The sequence below is a fragment of the Abramis brama genome (genome assembly GCF_963993115.1).
Source record: "Abramis brama genome assembly, chromosome: 9".
Taxonomy (NCBI): Eukaryota; Metazoa; Chordata; class Actinopteri; order Cypriniformes; family Leuciscidae; genus Abramis; species Abramis brama.
In genome coordinates, this window is record NC_139971.1 from 8,555,251 (window position 1) to 8,573,323 (window position 18,073).

An 18,073-nucleotide genomic window follows, 5' to 3' on the forward strand; every position below is an offset into this window, starting at 1 on the left:
TTTAGTTCTTTAAATAGGTCTAGGACCTATAATTAATAAGTGGATCAGGAATTATTCTCTCAACAACTTAAAACTGTCTAATAACATCTTGTTTCCAAATTATAAGCCTGACTAACAATGTGAGACATTACTGAGAATCTCCGTAGATTCATTGCCTTAAAGTAACTAAGTGAAGTCAACGTACAGGGCTTCATATTGTATATGTGTGTGTGTGAACATAAAAGAGGGAGCAAATGAGTTGAAAGCACAACTTACCACTTGTGTTTAAAAAACATTTATTTTTACATTCCCATTTTATTTTTTATAAATATACCATTGACTCTATAGTAACACAGACACCTTTTAACTGTCAGACTTCACAAAATGTATAATTAATAATTAGGGTTAACAAAGCATGCTTGAGGGGGTTGCAACAAATCGTGTACCCTGATTCTCAAACATAAAATCTTAACATGTTAAAATTTGACACATTTCTACATTCCTTAACATCAATACCACCATGCAAAACAAAGTAACTACACTTTTACAATGGTCAAAAACTAGAAACATTATGTCTCGGACTATGTTCTGCTCTGTGACATAAGTTTTGCTCCTTCACTGCTCAGCTTCACTGAAAACTTTGAAGCTTTTTTTTTTTTTAGTCTTTCTGTTACTATGTTATATATTTGTAACAATGCATGTTTAGAATATGACACAACATGGCAACACAATGGCAAACAGCAGCACTATTAGCATTTTCAGACTTTCAAAAAAAAATCTATCGACTATCTATTGACAATCATCATTGAGAAAAATGAAAAGAGTGCTCTTGTTGAGAAAAACTACAGGTTCTGATGACTGGCCAGCCTCTCTCCCAGTCTCCTGACCAGGTCTGCTAGCTCCTCTGTCTGACGGGACTTCTCCTCCAGCAGCTCATAGCGTAAACTTGAGATGTCCTGCTTTATCTCCTTTAGTTCCCCTGTAAAACACGAAGTCAAGAGAGTGATAAAGACAGTTTATGATCAATGACATGCTAACATACTGTAACTGGATCATTACATGACCAACACATAACCAGAGGTCCATCCACTTAGAAAGGTAGTTCCAGCTGAAACCACATTTTAGATAATAAAACTTTCTTTTCTTTGTTGCTAATTGCAAACATTTTCATGCATTTCCCCATAGGTTTATTTCCTTTCAGGGACAAGAGCTCTCAACAAGTGCTGTGACCATCTGTTTAACAGCACAAATTCTGGTTTGGAACAATATGAATGTGAGTAAATAATAGCGTAATTTTATTAAAAAAAATAGACAGGGTCAGTTTTAAGAGCGAACCTTAAGGTGCCCCTATTACTTCCTGCACGAGCCAATGTAGGTTTGTAACAAATTTCCATAATGAAAGCCTATGGTGTTCATTGGCTGCCCGTGAACAACATCTACTTTGACCCGCCCTCAAACACTGTAGTTGTAGCTGACGCCTGGAAGAGTTTGCTTTGTGTTACTGACATGTGGAGTTTTCTGCTCTCTGAAATCAAGTCAGAGGCCGTCTGACTGACATGTAAAGCAACCAATCACAGTTCGGTTTGTTCCGCGTCATGTTTAGGGGCGTGAATATGTAAAGACGATGTCGACCAGCATGCATCTAATAAATTATTCATTCAGAAATGTTGTGCAAGTTTACTGCAACAATGGCCCGGCAAACTTCACATACTCTGGAAAACCCAGTTACAAAATTAGGAACCTTTAATACAGCATAAAAGGAACAATTTAATGAAGACATCAAAATAAAAAAAATTCTAACCCTAAATAATTAGGTATATTCAGTAATTAACGTTCTCATTCACAGTGTTTGATTCATTTCACAACAATTTCAATGACTTTTTGTGAATGTGAGCTGAAACACAGAGATGTCCAGTACATTGTCTATAAAACAGAAATTCATAGTGTACCTTCATTAACTTCATCTCCCTCTTTGTCAGTCTGTGCTTTGATCACATATCGTTTGATTAGCCGTTTCATGATCCTCTGTGGATGCAAAAAATAGCAAAAATAGCATGAAATCTACATAGTTGTGCTAGATTCTTGTCTCTCATATTGCTTATTTTAGTAAGTAGCTGTGTAATAATCAGGATAGTGTACAGGTATCACAAAATAAACCCCTTCAGCACGAAATAATATCAGCTGACTGGTCAGTGTTGCGTGAATTACCTGGTAGCGACTTGATGTATGAGGTGAATTCTTCTCACTGGACTCTTTTTGTTTACCCGACTGGGATAAAAAAAAAATAAAAAAAAAAAATTCCTTGTGAATATTTTACTAAAACTATTTTGTTCTTTCAATAAATGAAAAGCTCCTCATGTTGTCTGGCCATTAGATGGCACCAAATACCAATAAAAGGATCACATTTTCATTGAGAACCCCACAGACATGTCAAAAAATTCTCTCACACATCCGATGCATTATGAGTTATTTAAAGAGACTCCCCTTCATCTCACCTCATTGAGCTCTGTGTCCTCCTTCAGGTCTTCTTTGTGTCTGTGGAGGGGTATTAGCAGGAACTGTTTGAGTTTCATAGCCAGGCTTATGACTGATTTTGGGCTGGGGATGAGGTTAAACGGCACAGGCAGTGTCCCTCCTTCCTCAAAGTAAGAGAACCACAGCTTAGCCCTGGCAAACTTCCACTCCACATCTGCATCGTCCTGTCCCAAAAATATTATAATATGGTTTCATTGGAAATGGCATACAATTTGATACATACAGTATATGTATAAAGATACATATAGAGGGGCCCCTAAAATTATGTGGACATAATTAAGTGTCCAAGCACCAAAGGTGCTGGAACCCTATTGTGTTTGTACTGATTTTCCTTATTTTTATGCCCTAAAAGTGTATGGGTGACATGATCACTTTATATGATGAACAGATTGAATTTAGGCTTTTATTAACATAAACAGAAGCTCAATCAAAATTGCTTGACACACGAGAACAAACACATTAAAGTGTAACACACAAGAATGAACCTCATTGGTTCTCGCACGTCACCATTGATCCTAACTCATTTATCATCAGTTTATCATAACTGATGTGAGAGTTGATGAATGTTTCTATGTGAATAAAAGCCTAAATTCAATCAGTTCATATAAAGCGATCGTGTCTCTTCAGAAAATGTGGATGAGTTTTACTAACTTTTTGAAGCGTCAAAGTGTCAGTTGCATAGCTGATTATGGAGGGACAGAAATCTCTCAGATTCAATCAAAAAATATCTTCATTCGTGTTCTGAAGATGAACAAAAGTCTTACGGGTTTGGAACGACATGAGGGCAAGTAATTAATGAAAGAATTTTCATTTTGGGATTTTTGTGAACTAGGCCTTTAACGAAACTTGATACATAAAGACAACAGGACATTCTGAGGACTCGCACCAAGTTTCATAAAATTCCACCAATAGGGGGCGCTACAACTTAAAACAACTAACTCCACAACTTATCATCCATTAAGTTGAAAATGGCTATGCATGTCCTTTGGTGGACGTGCTAACAAATCCTCAAATATGACACTACTAAAAAACTAAGTCGCTTTGGAAAAGAGCGTCTGTTAAATGCAATCGCAATCGCAATAATGAATGTAGGAAGACTCAAAACCTTTACTAAGATATAGAACTTCCCCATGTGACCACTAGCCCCAGTTTCCCCTGCATACGTAAGAACTGAATGACATGGAACTGGAATTTTTATAGCTTCTGTAAATGCACTGACAAAACCATAGCATGCAAAAACAGTATGATTTGAACAGTTAAGTGTGTTGCCATATTAGTAATGTTCAAATAATGAGATCCCCAGATTGGCAATAAAATGCATCAAAAATAACTTCCTCTGTTTCCTGTTGCCTCATCAGACCTCCCTGGCGCAATAAATCGTATTAATATAATGGCATTCTTACTTTGCAGCAGCATCTATATTTGTTGTACATGACCAATTTATATTTCACTGTTTGATGCTACTGTAATACATTGTGAACCGCCAGTTTAGACAACTTGTTTCTACACAGTGTACACAAACAGGCTGTAATTTATGAAACAAATGATGACTGATGATGAGAGAAGTTATACTGTGACCAGAGAGGACTTCCCATTGCATTTCAACAAATGTAACAGTAATATAAAGGATCTGTATCTCATTTGAAAAGCAATATGAATGGGAAATGATGGGGTCTGGACATTTACCCTTGGCCTGTACTATCCTATCCTAACGACTGGTCATTTCACAAATCTCATTTCATAATATGATTTGATTACCTCAATTTCCTGAAATGAGTTGTTGATCATGGCGATGAGCATGTTGAGTAAGACTATAACCATGGTAACGTTGTAGACTCCATAAAGTACATAGCCAATATTCTCGATGAATTTGTGCCCGTTGTTGATGACGACAGACTTGACCTCAGAAAGTCCAAAAATAGCCCAGAATAAAGTTTTAAAGCTCTCCTCCACACTGGAGAAGAAGAAGAAGAAAAAGAAGAAACAAATGACTTTCTTTAGGTCTGGGGGTATGTTATAAAATAGTATTTCATTCATCAATGTCAATTAAAAAAAATCAATAAAAGATTTGCTATGATAAGGATAATTATTGCATACACATACACATATGAATGTTTGAGTACATATACTTCTTTTTTTTTAAAAATCATAAGTTTTCAAAAAATTATCAAACTCATAAAATAGTTACATTTTCTCATGAGATTGGGTTGGTGCAACTCACATATATGTGACCCTGGATCACAAAACCAGTCACAAGTCGCACGGGTATATTTGTGGGAATAGCCAACAATACACTGAAAGGGTCAGAATTATTGATTTTTCTTGTATGCCAAAAATCATTAGGATATTAAGTAAAGATCATGTTCCATGAAGATATTTTGTAAATTTCCTACTGTAAATATATAAAACATTTATTTTTGTGAGTGAACGCAGCACAATCACGAACATAAATGGACAACTTTAAGGCGATTTTCTCAATGTTTCGATTTTTTTGCACCCTCAGATTCCAGATTTTCAAATAGTTGTATCTCGGCCAAATAGTGTCATATCCTAACAAACCATACATCAATGGAAAGCTTATTCATTCAGCTTCCAGATGATACATACATCTCATTTTCAAAAAATGTACCCATGTGACTAGTTTTGTGGTCCAGGGTCACATATGCTCTAAAAAGCTACTGTATTTACTAAATGGCACAACAGTCCAATTTTGATTTCACATTTTTTTAATGAATTCATTTTGTATTTCAATGAATTACTTATCTATTTCATATCGACCTGAGGCTTTTTAAATATCAAGAGCATGAAGAGTCCAGGACTCTTATTCACTCTCATGTCCTCATGGACATGGTCATGGTGTGGTAGTCATGATAATTGAATTTGCCAAACGCCTACTTCCAGTATGTCCATGTGCATTGCTGCCAAAGGCTCTGGGCATTTTGTAATTATATAATGAATAAAGACATGGATGTGATACGATTACAAAGGAAGACATAAACAATCATCAAAGGAATTAATGTGAATCAACCAGTTATGTTCATGGCTTACGTTGTGAAGGCACCGTTTTGCTTTGCCCCACGATAGTATGAGTAGAGGTTAAACATTCCAATCATGAAGGCCACAAACACCATTATGAAGATCACCATGAATTTAAATATGTCTTTCACAGTCCTGCCCAGAGAGATCTGCAAAGGCCCAAAGCTCTCGTTTGCCGGCAGGATGTACGCAATCCGAGAGAAGCTCAGAACCACTGCGATGGCATAAAGGCCCTCAGAGATCAGCTGAGGGTCTGAAGGAACCCAGTGGACACGAGCTGAAATATATAAAAAAGGAAACTTGTAAAGGCTGAGAATCTGGTCTTTTCTACAGGTTTTTCAAATGGTCAAGCTGAAGGTATTCAACATGGAAAGTCATTGGTGGAAAAAATGTGAGCTGCTACATTTATGTTCCCACTTGTCTGCGTTAGTTTTGCACTTCATTAAAAGGATAGTTCCCCCAAAAAAATGTATTCTGTCATAATTCACTATTATATCTATAAATATATTCTTATGTGTTCAGCAGAAGAAATAAATTCATACAGGTTTGGAACAACTTGAGGATGAGTAAATGATGATAGAATTTTCATTTTTGGGTGAATTATCCCTTTAACACTTTCCCCGCCAGTGTTTTTTTTTTTTTTTTTTTTTTAAGTTGCCAGTCAGCGGCAGTTTTTTTTAATCATTTTCACAAAAATGTCATGGCCCAAAAATATTTTGTTAAATAAATATGTGAACATAAAATACATTAGAAGAAAGAACAGAGGTTCTGCTTAAAAAAAAAATTGCTACCTGCAATTTTTATCAACACTTAAATGTGGGTAAGTTTCATTAAAAAAAGCAACATTTTTAACAAAAAGCTGAGAAAAATCACATTTTTGTAAAGACTTCATCCAGAAGGGATTCAAAACATACATGGTGTAGATAGAGTCCATCAACACCCCCAAAGCTTCACAGTCTTCATAGGTTAACATTTCATTCGTTAACATGAGGCAGCTTTGATTTATATGCTGGTTAATTTTTGATGATTGCATTGGCTTACATGTCCATGAGCAATGTTTGTTCTGTACTATTTCAGAAGATGCTTAATAGTGCCCCGTACTGTATAAGAGGAATTAACACTGACAATGCTACATCTCTCTTTACTGTGATATGTGTAGTATTGTGTATTTAAAAGTTATTTTTTAAGCAAATAATAAAGAACATTCCATATGCTTTGTGTACAGAGAGTTTAGCTGAATGCACATTCCGTAATCATTCAGCTAATAGAAGTAATCTTACCACCACCTCATTATCATATTGGTAGAGAATATATCAGTGGGATATACAAAAATGTAAATAAATAAATGCATAAATAAGCATATTACATTTATTTACTTGATAGATGCTATTATCCAATATTATGTAACATTGCATAAAACAAAAAAAATATCTTTTGCAAAAATATATTTGCATTGTTGAAGTAATGTTGTTGAAATCATAATCATTATTTATTTGGTAGTTTTGACCCTCCATAGACCACATTCTTATGATAATGTCAAAACAAAGCAAAGTGATTTTTAAAGGGGTGCTATTATGTGCCAACAATGTATAATATGTGCAAAATGTTTGTTTTTTTACATTCAAGTATGAAACATATTCTAGTAGACACCAAAAACAAAATCAAGACTCTGAAAAGGGGCCCCTTTAAATGGACGAAGCATTATTTCTTCAGTAAAGCTTGACAACAGTACTCACCAAGACGATAGTATTCTATCTCAAGGGGCAGGGTAATGTTTGCTAGATCTGTGTAGCGCTTGTCGACGTAACTCTGTGCAACATTTGCATGCCAAAATGCCATAAATCTAGCAATGAAGGAAGTCACAAAAATGGCCAACATTCCAAAGTCCAGCAAATTCCAAGGCTCCAGCAGATATTCCCGAGGACCCTGATACCATATCTCTTTACATTCAGCCCAAATCATTCCTTTAATGGGAAGAAAGAAAGAGGTAATTAGTTTTATTATAAAAATGTTCCTGCACCCAGTCATTTCGTGTCTGATATTTTTAAGCAAACATTTTTTTTTCTAAATGAACTACATCTCTTTTACAGATATTTTTTTACAAATATATATCTAATATATTTTGATAAGGCAGATGTGACAGCTGTTAGATGGTTTGAAGAGTCGTGTCCCTTCTGATTCGTTGTGTGCTTGCAGCAGTCATTTGGGATTAAGTTTAGTACATCACTGTGGGAACTTTCCTTAAGCTTGATGACTAATGTGTATTCATTTCCTCACCCGCAAGTCATTCCAAACCCATTTACACTGGTCATATAGACTACTTTTATAGTGCTTTTATGATGCTTTTTGGAACTTTCATACAGAAAATGAGCAGTTTGAACATTCTGCAAAAGTTCGTCATGTGAGTGAGATTATGAAATGATGTGATTTAGAATAAATGTTTGATTTGTTGTGTAACACAGTGAGATGTCTGACCTACGACCCAGGAAATGATCAGCATTTCCATCCAAGTAAAAGGTGTGATCTTCATCCGGAACAATTGGGAGGGGTGGTCGTGGATGGTCATATTTGGTAAGAGAGTTGTCCCCTCAAAACGGTCAGCAGCGTTCATGATGAGAAGGCCAAGAAAGATTGTGAAAGAAGCTGCATGTGCCACAAATTTTAGGAAAGGACCACGTATGATCTTCCCCAACTAGAATTAAAAACATTGCACAAAACAAATAAAAAATTGTGTTGTTGAATGATTGCTATGTAGCAGAACAGACATGCAATGCCTTGGCTGAAATCACATTGACTAAAGGTGGAGGTTACTGCAGTCTGACCTTGCTTGAGGGTGCTATCCAGTACAGTAAGGCCAGGATGGGAAGTCCAACCACCACCCCCAAAACCACAAGTAACTTGACAGCTGTGGTCTGCTGCCTGAGCCCAGACAGATTCTCATACCATATGGACAAAAGCTGCTGTTGGCAGTTTGGATGGGCTACAAACTGTGTGGGAGGCATAAGAGCAGTCAGAGATACAGTAAACAGATATGTTAATATTACTGTACTATCATCCACAGTGATGAAGCCTATGTATTTCAACACTGAAGGGTACTTAGATGAATCAATCTGCCTAATAACTATACCATTTACTGAAAACATTGTGTGCATTATTAATGTTTGTTATGAGAGAAACCCACCTTTTTCAGCTCATATTTGATGGCCAGTTTTAATCGAACTAGATTAGGTCTGCCGCACTTGTCAAAGTGGCCTGTCTCTGTGTCTCCAATTAAAATGGCTTCCACCTCCTCTGTATTCCGACACAGATCCAGAAGTCCAACTACAAAATCCTTACATTGCATAGACAGCTTCTTATAATCATTCTGTGAATGGAAATTAGCATAGATCTGTTGAAAATATACACACACAAGTATGATAAAAATTACACCATTTTGACCCTAAACATACCTTAAAATAAAATGTGAATATTATTTTTTGAAGTAAATTTCTACAGAGCCCCAAAATTGACGTGGACAAAAAAAAAAAAAAAAAAAGACATGCATGACATAAGTATTTGATACATGAGAAAAGCAGAACTTAATATTTGGTACAGAAACCTTTGTTTGCAATTACAGAGGTCAAACGTTTCCTGTAGTTCTTGACCAGGTTTGCACACACTGCAGCAGGGATTTTGGCCGACTCCTCCATACAGACCTTCTCCAGATCCTTCAGGTTTCGGGGTTGTCGCTGGGCAATACGGACTTTCAGCTCCCTACAAAGATTTTCTATTGGGTTCAGGTCTGGAGACTGGCTAGGCCACTCCAGGACCTTGAGATGCATCTTACGGAGCCACTCCTTAGTTGCCCTGGCTGTGTGTTTCGAGTCGTTGTCATGCTAGAAGACCCAGCCACGACCCATCTTCATTGCTCTTACTGAGGGAAGGAGGTTGTTGGCCAAGATCTCACGATACATGGCCCCATCCATCCTCCCCTCAATACGGTGCAGTCGTCATGTCCCCTTTGCAGAAAAGCATCCCCAAAGAATGATGTTTCCACCTCCATGCTTCACGGTTGGGATGGTGTTCTTGGGGTTGTACTCATCCTTCGTCTTCCTCCAAACACGGCGAGTGGAGTTTAGACCAAAAAGCTCTATTTTTGTCTCATCAGACCACATGACCTTCTCCCATTCCTCCTCTGGATCATCCAGATGTTCATTGGCAAACTTCAGACGGGCCTGGACATGCGCTGGTTTGGGCAGGGGGACCTTGCGTGCGCTGCAGGATTTTAATCCATGGCAGCGTAGTGTGTTACTAATGGTTTTCTTTGAGACTGTGGTCCCAGCTCTCTTCAGGTCATTGACCAGGTCCTGCCGTGTAGTTCTGGGCTGATCCCTCACCTTCCTCATGATCATTGATGCCCCACGAGGTGAGATCTTGCATGGTGCCCCAGACCGAGGGAGATTGACCGTCATCTTGAACTTCTTCCATTTTTCTAATAATTGCGCCAACAGTTGTTGCCTTCTCACCAAGCAGCTTGCCTATTGTCCTGTAGCCCATCCCAGCCTTGTGCAGGTCTACAATTTTATCCCTGATGTCCTTACACAGCTCTCTGGTCTTGGCCATTGTGGAAAGATTGGAGTCTGTTTGATTGAGTGTGTGCACAGTTGTCTTTTATACAGGTAACGAGTTCAAACAGGTGCAGTTGATACAGGTAATGAGTGGAGAACGGGAGGGCTTCTTAAAGAAAAACTAAGGTCTGTGAGAGCCGGAATTCTTACTGGTTGGTAGGTGATCAAATACTTATGTCATGCAATAAAATGCAAATTAATTATTTAAAAATCATACAATGTGATTTTCTGGATTTTTGTTTTAGATTCCGTCTCTCACAGTTGAAGTGTACCTATGATAAAAATTACAGACCTCTACATGCTTTGTAAGTAGGAAAACCTGCAAAATCGGCAGTGTATCAAATACTTGTTCTCCCCACTATATATATATAATGGCCATGAATTAAGAATTCATTCCCATGACTTGAATTTGTTCCCTCGTTTTAGCAAATAATGGCTACATTATACTAATTTTTGTTTTGATTTAACTAAAATAAGGGAACAATTATTACGTGGCCACAACTTAGTAAAAGAGGGAATGAATTATTACTTCGTGGCCATGATTTAACTGAAAAGAGGGAATGAATTAGTATACGTGGCCACAATTTGCTAAAACGAGGGAAGAAATTAATAAAACAAGGGAATGAATTATTCAATTTGTGGCCACAATATAACATCACCGTCCATTTTATTATACCCAAAAGGGGTTGGAACCTCTTTTGCCTTCAGAACTGCCTTAATTCTTTGTGGCACAGATTCAACAAGGTGCTGGAAACATTCCTCAGAGATTTTGCTCCATTTTGATATGATAGCATCACGCAGTTGCTGCAGATTTGTCGGTTGCGCATCCATGATGTGAATCTCCCATCCCACCAAATCCCAAAGGTGCTCTATTGGATTGAGATCTGGCGAATGTGGAGTATAGCCATTTGAGTATAGTGAACTCATTGTTCAAGAAACAATTTTGAGATGATTTGAGCTTTGTGACATGGTGCATTATCCTGCTGGAAGTAGCCATGTCATAGCAGATAATATGCTTTTCATTTCTTTCTAGAGAGCAGGCTTCCCATCTGTTTAAGACTGAATCTGCATACAAAACCTTACACCCATCAATAATAATATAAGCAAGAAGAGCAAATCCACCCACTCTATGGCAAAGGCTGCAAACTCACTAACTACCAGGCAAGACTGCACACCCACATCCATATGCATGCTGCATAAAAAGTTAAAATAATCATATTTCTAAAACCCATTTGTTGCTTGTCTTTTTACTAATGTACTTCCTGTCTGATATTGATAATATATCAATATACTTATCTATTGACAATACCCAATTAAATGTTTGGACACACCCATTCTTCTTTACTGTGTCGACAATGACATAACCTATTGAAATGTTGGGATGGGAAATATCCTATTCTTCCATGTTCCATAATTTAAAGGGGACATATGCTTTTTTTTATTTTACCTTTCATTTAGTGATTGATATACTTATAGCTGTTTGTGCATGTAAACTGCAAAGTTACAAACCACAAAGTCCACGTGTAAATCACTCCAAAAGAAAATGCTAAACTGAAATGACTTGTCTGTAGTCCTGCCATTATTACCATGACATGTAATACATTTGCATAAGATAAGGCTAGGAAGAGTTTATGTCATGTCGAGGAAACAACAATTACCTGGACTTCCAAAGGCAGAGGAATTGAAGAATCAATGTTTTAAAAATCATTTTTAACACTATTCCTCAGCCGTACAACCACAACCTTTAGTTGTGTTCTCACCATTTTTCTCGCGACTGCTTCCTGAACAATGCATTCCAATGCAGTGTGTTAATCGACATACAGTTTTACCATGATGAAGATAAATGAGTTACAACTGAAATGTAAGAGATGGATCAAATTAAAAAACAAAAAAAAATCCACTTTCAAATGTCCTGCTTAAGTTGTGCTTGCGAAGGTGCTTTGGAACTGTCATTATCGGACTTGGCTCAAACTGATAATGTAATTACAGTAGTATTTAAAGGACCTCAGGAAGACTTGGGACTCAATGGTTATGGTGAGGGAAGTTACATTTCCAACGCACGCTCTAAGCGGTAAACTAATCACCACAGATGGGGGCTGGCTGACCAATCAGAGAAGACTGGGTTTTTCAGAAGGCATCTTTTCAAGAAACTGAAACTAAAACAGACCGTTCAGACAGAGGGTAAAACAGGTGCTGCAACAATATAAATTATAAGACTGAGTTTTTTTAACATTAAATCATGTTAACCTATTCTATTAGACCCACTGAACAAAATTATGAACCTGTAAATGAGCATAATAGGAGCCCTTTAACCCCTTTACGTTCATTGACATGATGAATGACAGCTGGTGAGATGGGTGTCCATGGTAATTGATGATGGTGGGAAACTCAGACATGGGGAAACAGGAAGTAAAGAATACAAACTAAAAGTCCCTGAAAACAAAACTAAAAGAACATGACTGTTACAGTATCATTAGGAAATTAAAGACTTCAGCTTCGATATTTGACCACTTTTTATGATAAAACTAGGTTGCAGTGACATTCATTTCCTAATTTATGTCAGGAGTGCAAAATAATCAATCTGTAATGTTTGATATTTTGAGTAGAATATCACACGCATATGAATTCAGTCACATCTGCTGCGGTTTATTTGTGTTCACATAACTTCACTTAACAGCGTCCGTTAGGGCTTTTAGTCCAAAGGTGTGCATATTTGGAGAAATATTGATTTATTCTCACATGTTTGCTAAATATTTAGTAATTCAGAATACCATTTCTATTAATTTCTCACTGAATTATGCGATCTGAAGAGCTGAAAGAGCGTTCAGACCACGCTCTGTCTCTCCTGTTCCTGGTTTGCATCAGTTATGATCTCGTCGCTCTCATTCGGCGTACAGCTACAATACAGTAGGCCTACACGTCAAAAATGAAGAGAATAAACACACGATTACGATATTATATGGTTTGTTTGTGATTTTCACAGAGGTGGGAGCAAGTCACACATGTTCAAGTCACAAGTCACAATTCACAGGTCTCAGGTCCCTACCATCAAGTCTCAAGCAAGTCAAATCAAATCAGTGGTTCACTTCAAGTCAAGTTACAATACCAAACAGAAAAAAGTAGAGTTTATATTGGCCTCAACCTTATTCATTTTCCCTTCAGAAATGATTACCTTTCTTATACATTTATATCGTAATATTAATAATAATCATATAAATTATTATAGCATGTATTTATGATTATCAAAAATTTTTATTATTATTATTATTATAATAACAATTATACGAAAAATGTTGAAGATAAAACATTTTAAGGTAAATTCACAAGTACAATGCATTAATTATATTGGTTTTATAGGAAATGTCATATGTTTTTCCCCGGCAGAAATTAATTAAATTTCCCATTAAGGGCCAATATTTGACCCCTTAAATTGATTTGTAGGGGCTTTTTTTTCTAACCATGTTCTAACCATTTATTTTCTAACCATGCATTTACACTGCAATTACAACCACATAAATAATGTTATGCGATTCATGATTTAAATATAATAATTTTAATATAGAAAAAATGAGACGCTAAAAAATAATAAATTATATTTTTAATTATGAAATTAAAACCGCCAGTAAGTGGCGGCTAATCACCGTCTTAATGAACGAGTCATAGAAGCATTCATTCAACTGATTTGTTAAAATTCAAAACGGCAGATTCATTCTGGAACTAAGCAACTGGGTCACTGAATTTGCAATCAGGCCAATATTCTGTAAATATTGTTAAATATCATATGTTATAAATATAAAAATAACTCATACTAGGGCCATTTTTTCCACCATATCTTGAATTTTTGGTATTAGAAAATTAATTGAATTAATTCTGCTGGCATTTTGCTGATAACGTCTGACCCTGCTTCAAGAGAAACATAAATCACGACAAAACATCATTAACAGTTTTTTATGTCATTTTTTTCGTCATTGGAAAGAGCAACATATTTGGCATTAAAGCACTATGATTTGAAAGAAACTTGTGGCAAATGTCTGTGAATTTATGCACGTTATATACAAAACATATGCCATGATTAATTATCATTTGAATCTATTGACAGCCGTAAAGAGGCATGCTGTTTTGACCACTATTCTCTCTAGATTTAACGTTAGTCAAATTAACTATAACAAACAGGTTAAACAAGCCATAGCTTACTTTTTGAAGTGGTGAATGAAATTCGAAGTTGTGATGGTCTTGTCCGATATCCCTTTCCAGTTATTATGTGTACAGCAAATCTCCTTTTATGAATATGGTCAATGTCAAAGTGTTTATCTCCAAAAAGAAACGATGTTGGGAGATGTTTTTGTATTTAGCGTGCTCACCGCGCTGTATGTTTTTTTCTGTGCTTGTGCGTTACGCAATCGTGCAGTTGCTTTAATTTTGTTCAACAATTGATGTTGCGATGATTATATATAAAAAATTATATAAAGTCATTCTTGAGTCATACAGTTCAAGTCAAGTCTCGAGTCATTGGATCTCAAGTCAAAGTTAAGTCAAGTCATTTTCTTAATTTGGTCAAGCAACTCTCAAGTCCTTAAATTTGCCACTCGAGTCAGACTTGAGTCAAGTCATGTGACTTGAGTACTCCATATCAGGATTTTCATGCGATTTGGGGTATATTCATTTGAATAAGGAATGTTTACAGTATACACAGTAAGCAGGTGTAACGATAATTATATTATGGTAAATATAAAATATTTCAATATTAAATGGCAATCGGAAGTTATTACAAAAACTCATTGGTGGTTTAAAGTGAATTTAGTAAGAGTGTAATATTAATCTTTTAAATTGTTATGTAGCTTGATGCTAATTGTAGCTCTAACCCACACATAAGGTTCCAAGATTATGCCTTTTCTTTTCTTTTTCTTTTAGAAAGACTTCAGTAGATGGATTAACAAATCTAGGATGAAAGTGATGTTGATACCGGGAGGAGTTCTAACAATGGGCAGTTCTCTGCACCAAACATTAGAGTGCAGGGGAGTTATAGTGGTCATAAATAATTGTATTAGCATTTATTAGCCTTCTCTAAAAGCACACAATATAATCTTATGAAATGATTAATAAAATGCATAGTTTTAGAGATAAAATTCCTTAGATTTGAAATGAAGCAAGACCACACTTTAATTATAGGTATAAGTTGTTATCTATCTCCCACATTTATACACTATTTTTATACATTTAAAAATCATATTCTTAATATTTAAATTTTATGTTTTTATATTTGAGCCTATATATTTCCATATTAATAGCAGTCTGAGTAATTATGAGTCTTGAACTGTAATCTCACAAGTGTAATTTTTTTAAACATATGTTGATTATGTATTGTGGCGAGCAGGACGAGGCCGAGGGCCGTGGGAGAATGGCGCGAGGCCGGTGGCATGATTGATAATGAGCCGGTATCGTATCTCTCACAGTCCTCGGCCTCGTCCTGTTCGGCACATGCATCTATCCAGAATGACTTATGAGCAGCAACCTTTTTATTTTGGGTATGTCATTTATGCCCCACTTGCCAAAATGGGGGATGTCTAGTGAGGGGTTAATAATACAATCCAATCTATATTTTCTCTTCCTACATCCTATTATGCCTACCTTAAACTCCTTTTCTATGTTGGCTAGTACAGCCAGTTCATTGCTAAGCTCTAGAGCCGTCAGTACTGGGTCCTCACTGGACAGGGATAGGTAGGCAGGGCTAGCCAGCCCTTTGTAGGCATTGATTCTGGAACGTGAATGGCTAAAAGAGTCATGCCTCTGGTGATAAAGGCAGCTGTTGCATTTGCAAAAGTAGTCATGTGGGCGTGCAATGCGGGCACCCTTCCTTAGCAGAATGTGCACAATCTCATATTCGTGGCAATGAGAGGCTAGTGTAATGGGTGTAATATCATGGGAAAACCGAGTCCCATCCTCGTCGTAGGCAAAGAAGTCGTCGTGTGTCTCTGTCTGGAGGGGGCTGCTAGTGAGTTTGGTTGTGTCTGCAAAGGCCTGGTGGCCCAAAATGGCCTCCACAATACGAATATATCCTTTACTTATGGCTAAAAGCAAAGCGTCACCTATCCTGGCCAGGTTCTCTTTTTTCAGCAAGAGTTCGGTCACTTCCAGGTGTTCGTTGGCAACTGCAAGCTGCAATGCATTCTGGTCCATGTAGTCCACACAGTTGACATTAATTTCCGGAAGTTCTTCCAGCATCCTACGGATGACAGGGATATTTCCATACTCAGCTGCCTCTAGGAAACGCTCTTCAATTAAGGTCAGACTATTGTAACGGGCGTTAAACATGTAGGCCGGTCTTCGCATAGCCATGCGCCGGCTCTTAGCCAATGTGTGCCTTTGAATGTCATCATTGCTCCACCTATTCCAACAGAGAGAAAAGAAAATTGTAACAACATACTTGTTTAAAACACAGTAGTGGTAAGTAACCAGTGTAAATAGTGAAATTTTGCTGAGGAAAAAAAGGTCCATTATCTACTGTCAGACAGTGTAGCAAAGAATGAAGCTAACAGAAGTCACTTTTAAACCAAAAGATGTAGCTCCCCTTGCATTTAGCCCACATTTTAGATTTTATAAATTACTGGATCAGAGTGTCAGGGTTTGGGGTAAAGGGATGAGGCGAGGATTCAAGAATACAGATATGGGCTTCTATTAATCAAAAATAATACAAAGCAAACAAAAACTACCCCAAGGGGGAAGACAGGGGCAAGGGGCAAGGGGCAGGGTGGCACAGCAAGACAACAGGGAGCAGGTAAACATGATGCACATACAACAACGATCTGGCACAGGACTGCAAACACAAGGAGAATAAATAGGGAGAACAAACAAAGCTGGTAACAAGGGAGGACGGGTGTGGCAAATTAACCAATAATCAGATAAAAAGAAGGGTGAGATTAGACGATAGACAGGAGAGACATGGCTTGTGTAACGACTGAGACAAATCAGACACAATTATTTGTTATACTAATCAAATAATCTTTAAAACTCACTCTGGGATCTATGGTCCCATCCCCCCAACAAGGGCAAGAAGGGTCTTGGTTACCATGACTACAATCAGATAAGTTGGTTTTATTGCTGTTAAAAACGTGGTCATATGGAAAAATCAGAGGCCATAGAAAAGACCAACAGCCGCATGAAATGATGCAGAAAATGACGCATTTTCTGCATCAATTTATGGATGAACTGATCTTCAAATAAACATGCACCCCAGGACACTGTGTGAATGATTTATTGTAAAGTGTACTATTATGTCTTTGATACTACAGTATGTATTTTATGATACAACCAACGGTCAATGTAACCCCACCAGTATCGTGTCTCCTATCTAATTAATCCTCATTTAATGACTCACACTTTAGGGTACATCACCTTCTCTTAGAATGCAGTGTGTGTTTGTTATATCTATCTGAGTATGAATGGACACGAATGGATTATGTCTAACCACACTTGAGATAGAGTCATAAATCAGAGTAATCTCCCGCTTGGAAATTCACCCTTTCTTATTGGTTGAGCCAACCCTGAAAGCTGGGACCTTTCTCAGGCTTTAACCCTCTGGGGTCTGTGTTTTCTGGGCCCTGGAGGTGTTCTGACATGTGCTGACATTTGTTCTTATTTCTGTTACTTGTGACATTTTCATGGCTAAAATCTGATTACACTGTATTTAGCACAAACTCTGCTACAATAATATATCAGCAGCATGTATGTAAAAGTTTGTAGTTTTGAGATAATGACATTTATGCATGGTTTGTGAAAAAAACAATTATTTCTTCACACGACTTGTTACGTAAATTGTATCTCGTAGCCTAGAATATTTGCTTCAAAACTATGTGAAAATCATCCTGACAACTCATTCAGATAAAACAATATATCGATTTTAAATTTGTAAGACATGT

At 37.0% G+C, this 18,073-nt stretch overlaps 1 protein-coding gene across 1 annotated transcript in view; it reads right to left on the reverse strand.

Annotated features, from left to right (window-relative positions):
* Positions 1-259: 259 nt before the first annotated feature.
* trpc6b (transient receptor potential cation channel, subfamily C, member 6b) overlaps positions 260-18,073 on the reverse strand; it is a 31,416-nt gene continuing 13,602 nt past the window's right edge. Inside the window, exons 2-12 of the mRNA XM_084124045.1 lie at positions 15,786-16,542; positions 8,732-8,914; positions 8,373-8,537; positions 8,026-8,242; positions 7,287-7,514; positions 5,563-5,827; positions 4,273-4,468; positions 2,475-2,678; positions 2,188-2,247; positions 1,929-2,004; positions 260-958 (exon numbers count right to left, since the gene is read on the reverse strand). Of these exons, the coding sequence (XP_083980171.1) occupies positions 822-958; positions 1,929-2,004; positions 2,188-2,247; positions 2,475-2,678; positions 4,273-4,468; positions 5,563-5,827; positions 7,287-7,514; positions 8,026-8,242; positions 8,373-8,537; positions 8,732-8,914; positions 15,786-16,542 (2,488 nt within the window). The 3' untranslated portion in view covers positions 260-821. The remainder of the gene's footprint in view (positions 959-1,928; positions 2,005-2,187; positions 2,248-2,474; positions 2,679-4,272; positions 4,469-5,562; positions 5,828-7,286; positions 7,515-8,025; positions 8,243-8,372; positions 8,538-8,731; positions 8,915-15,785; positions 16,543-18,073) is intronic.